Genomic DNA, 4771 nt, shown 5'->3' on the forward strand with positions numbered 1-4771 from the left:
TCATGGACTTGAATCAGTGCAACAGGACGCTAAAATATAACATTACATAATGTCACAACCAAGATGATGAAAACCCCAAGACTTATAAGGTAGGAACCTATTTTGGGTTATATAATAAAATGACTCATAATTGTTATGAAGTTATTATAGATATGATTATTAAATTACATTTCTGTAACTGAGGAATCATGTGAAGAAATGTGATAGTAAAAATGCATGGGCAAATCTACTATGAAAAACTTTGAAATCCATAGTTTACAAACTGTTAAGAAAGAAGGTTAGTTATAATGTTTGTGAAAAACAGAGGCTTAGCACCATGACAAAGCACCTTACCAGGAGCACATCTCCCATTTCTGTTGCCTTCTTCACGATATGTAACATGTTTTTTATGTCCATCAGATCTCCCGTGTAGTCAAGACCAAAATTCCATTTATCCAGAGTATGAAGAATGAAACGATCATCATTGATCATGCATGACAGGGGGTTCCCCTCATAGTAAGGATTCAGAGTTGTAGCAAACCAATTCCACTGAAACATGTAACACAGACATGCACAATACTCAGAATTATATCAACAACCATTTCATCATCCAACTTACAACAGAAAAGGATTCCTGACAGCTTATTTAATTTGAGGTGAAACTTGGTTACTAACTCTTGGAAAAGAGGAGATTGTGCACATGTGAGACTAATAGTGATTAAGAGATTTGATCATATCAGAGTTGCGAAGATTTAACACTTTGCGGACCGGTGGCATATTTTTATGCCCAGCGCTTTTAAACATGGCGGACCGGTGGCATATTATTATGACTTCAGGACACGTTATGTTGAAACACACTATACCTTGCACTGGTGCACTGCACTGACCTCTTGAATGTTTGCTTCGTAGTCAGTAACATGACCCCGCTGTTTATGACCCAACTGTTTTCCTTTATCACTCCAAAAGAAAATGCCTTTGTTCATCTTCCAGCTGCATGCACCAGGCAGGAAGTTACTAGTGCAAAATGGATCAATGTTGGAAGAGGTTGAGGTCCAAGCATTTTCTCGGAGAACAAGAAATATCTGACTTGTTCTCCGATGAGCTATCTGACATCCCTTGTGAGTCTGTTAGTGATATCGACTCACAATCTGATAGTGAGTGTGGCAGGGGCGAACAAAAAATTGTGGCCACAGACAGTGAAAGTGACAGTAGCTCTGACGAAAGTGCGGGTAGCAACATTGCGGGGACAGCCACATGGGGAAAAGTAGACAAAACGCCTACTTTGGGACAGTTTACAGGAAATCCAGGGGTGAAGCAAATTCCATAGGACCAAACGCAAGTGTATGAATTAGCGGAACTGTTTTTTGGAGATAGTTTCTTTGACACGCTATGTCAGGAAACTAACAGATACTATCTCCAACACCGTGAACATTATGACAGAAGTTATAAGGCATTGAAGTGGGTGGATGTCACTTCAGCAGAAATGAGAAAATTTTCTGCAATAATCTTTCTAATGGGCCATACAAGGAGGGATAATCTGAAAGAGTATTGGTCAACAGATCCATTTTTAGAAATTCCAATTTTTGGCAAACTAATGAGCCATAAGAGATTTGAGCAAATTTGGTGGTGTTTACATTTCAATCATAATGAAATGCAACCACAATCAACAGCAGGCTTTTCAAAATTCAGCCCTTACTGAACTTTTTTCATTCAGAAATTTCAGACAGTTTATAAGCCAAACCAACCACTGTCTTTGGACGAATCTGTGATTCCTTGGAGGGGAAGGCTTTGTATGCAAACATATAATCCTGGGAAACTTACAGAGTTTGGCCTACTTGTTCGTCTAGTTACTGAAAGCACTTCAGGCTATATTGGAAATTTAGAAATTTATTCTGGTGAAGGAAAGAAATTACAAGAAACTATTCTTATAAATTGTGCCATTTTCAATTCATTATTGGTTTACAAATATTTAAACCCTAATTCAAAATTGAAATACAAGGTATTTCTGCTGAATGTGGCAAAAGCCTAGGCTACAGACCACATGGTGGCGGCAGTCACAGTCTTAGTACAACCGCGGCCATCTACTCCCACCCCACGCAGGCCTAATTTTGACCCCCTTGGGCGACTCTCCGGTAATATGCGGAAACATGCTCTCGTGAAAATTGTGAAGAGCGAACATGCCAAGGGGAAGCAGCCTTCTAGGTGATGCCGTGTTTGCACACTATACAACAAAAGGAGTATGACTGTCTACATGTGCAAGTTCTGTGTAATGCCACTTCACAAAGGGGAATGTTTCCAGAAATATCACACTCTCAAGCACTTCTAGGAGCATTGGTAAGTGTTCTCCAAAAATTTTAGTTCATAAAATTAATTAGGAGATTTTATATTAATTTTTAAAGTGAACAGTGCATAAGTTAGGGTAGTAGGTTTAAAAATGCCAGTCCCCAGGGTGATTTAAATATTTAAATTGCTGGTCCACAAAGTGTTAAGACCCTGGCATTCCACACTATGAAACTTTGCAATCTGGTTAAGTGGTCCTCAACATTTTGGAAGAACCTATTTCCACAATCTTAAGTGCAGAAAATGAAAGTAGAACGTTCCTCTGAAACACAGGTAAACACCTATAGGACTACATGGTGTCATAATTCTAAAGACCACAATCTGTACCTTTAGCTGAGACAAATTAATGAAAGAATGGAAGGAAAATTGTATTTTCTGAAAGCAATACAAGTTATACTTCCTCAAAGACAGGCCATCTTCACTAAAACAAATGTTTACATTATGAACAAAACAAAGTTCTGAATGTTTTCATTGTAGATAGTATGCTATCCATAACACACACACACACTAAGGTAGAGAAAGTGCATAACACAGCTGTTTATTTATTTATGGTTAATTTAATGATACTGTCAGCAGCAAAGATTATGTAACACCAAAGAGTTTGTAAACCTTGTCTGTTGTCAGGTATTCTACAGACCACACACCACATTGGAAGATGGACAGAGTTTTGAGGGTTTTCAACTTTGTCCATCCTGCAGTATTCTAGAGGTTCATTAGAATAACTGATGACGGACAACGTCTAAAAACCCCACTAATCATGAATGTTACATCATCCTCAGAACCCTTTAGAATCTACCAGGTTATATAATGTTAACTAATAGGCTGATCAGTGAATAATAAACTGGAAAGGACATGAAAGGAAGCGGTCATGGCCTAATTCATGGAATCAGCCTCACAAATTCTAAGGAGGAATTAAGGAAAACACAAAAGACAGCCAGGACAGTTGGTCTCCAGGAAGAGGAAACATGCTATTCACAGACAATGCAAGACATGCATACAAAGAATTGGTTTGAAAAATGACATGGGAAGGCCCATTTGTGAAACCTATGCAGAGGCCACAGAAGGAAGTCCCATGGAGCAACCTCCTCCAAAACTCCCACAAGCTTCGCCCTCCAGTCATCTAGCCACTGTCGGAACAGATGCTAGTGGCAGTAACAAGCATTCTGGGCTGACTGACTGAGGCCATGGGGTGATACACAACAGTAGATAGAAAGGTGAAAACATCCAGTGCCCCCCCCCATACACAAGCCTGTTTCAATATTCTCAGAACAGGTGTAAAGAGATTGACAGTATTCAAGTGAATGTCACTGACACAGGCTGGCAGGATGTGAACTTCTATTTGCTGCCTCAAGCTACAATTCTGGCAAAACTGATGAACCTTCAAGTTCAGTGGCATATCTATCAGCTGTTTGAGATAGATCCCACAGCGTGCATAGTTGCTGTGCTGACTCTGGATACTCACATCAATGTCAGGGTTGTGCAGCTTCAGGTAATGGTTTAGGGATGTGATGAATGCACCTGGGGCCTCACACAGGTGCACCGAATTCAAGCATCCAGTGTTCACGATAACAGGGGGTACCAGATTGAAAGACATGACATTCTCATAAAACTTGCACCAAGCCTGAAACAAGAAATATGAGAAGAGTCATAATAAAATATAAACAACCAGCATCCTCAGTGATCCAGAGCAATCCTACTGGTACCTGACCAATGCAGTTGTAGAAGTGTTGCTAAATAAATTATGAATCATCTTAGAAATTAGTTTTAACATGTAAAAAGAATGGAAAGAGGGATGTCATATGAACACAATGAGAGATGCCTTGTTATTGTACCTGTGTCAGCAACTCTGGATCCACCTCCTTTCGCAATTTCCACTGGATCTCGCTGGCCTTGTTCATGACACGGGTGTGTTTGTGCCAACTGTTCAGATCGTAAAAGTCCAGTTTGCTCTTCACACTGTTCAGCTCATCCTTGAGCTTCTGCAGTGACTCATCCTGTAAATAAAGTAGAAAGTTTTGTTTAAAATCTCACCAACATATGAGGGGGTACCCAAAAGAAACCGAACTTATTTTTTTTTAAACTTATTTATTCAAATTTTAAGCACAAACCTTCAATCCCCTTCAAAGTACTCTCCACTTACACTAATACACTTGTCTAGTCTTTTATTCCATTTTTCAAAACATTGTCTAAATACATCTTTTGAGATGCTTGACAGCGCCTCTGTCGTTTTTTCCTTTCATGTCTCTTTCCATTCGAGGAAACAAAAAAAAGTCGCATGGGGCAAGGTCGGGTGAGTATGGAAGGTGAGGAACACGGGTCATACCATTTTTAGTCAAGAATTGTCATACAGACAGGGCTGTGTGAGCAGGGGCATTGTCATGATGGAAAAACCAGTCACCCGACTGCCACAAATCTGGCCGCTGAGCTCCAAGTCACTCCCGACAGCTCCACA

General features: G+C 39.9%; 1 protein-coding gene across 1 annotated transcript in view; it reads right to left on the reverse strand.

Moving 5' to 3' along the window:
- Positions 1–333: 333 nt before the first annotated feature.
- LOC111864778 (cap-specific mRNA (nucleoside-2'-O-)-methyltransferase 2) overlaps positions 334–4771 on the reverse strand; it is a gene marked incomplete at its 3' end in the record, with an annotated part of 26339 nt that continues 21901 nt past the window's right edge. The window contains exons 3-5 of the mRNA XM_023852286.2: positions 4152–4313; positions 3782–3940; positions 334–528 (exon numbers count right to left, since the gene is read on the reverse strand). Coding sequence (XP_023708054.1) covers positions 334–528; positions 3782–3940; positions 4152–4313 — 516 coding nt within the window. The remainder of the gene's footprint in view (positions 529–3781; positions 3941–4151; positions 4314–4771) is intronic.

The sequence above is a fragment of the Cryptotermes secundus genome, unplaced genomic scaffold, assembly GCF_002891405.2.
Source record: "Cryptotermes secundus unplaced genomic scaffold, Csec_1.0 scaffold1273, whole genome shotgun sequence".
Lineage (NCBI taxonomy): Eukaryota > Metazoa > Arthropoda > Insecta > Blattodea > Kalotermitidae > Cryptotermes > Cryptotermes secundus.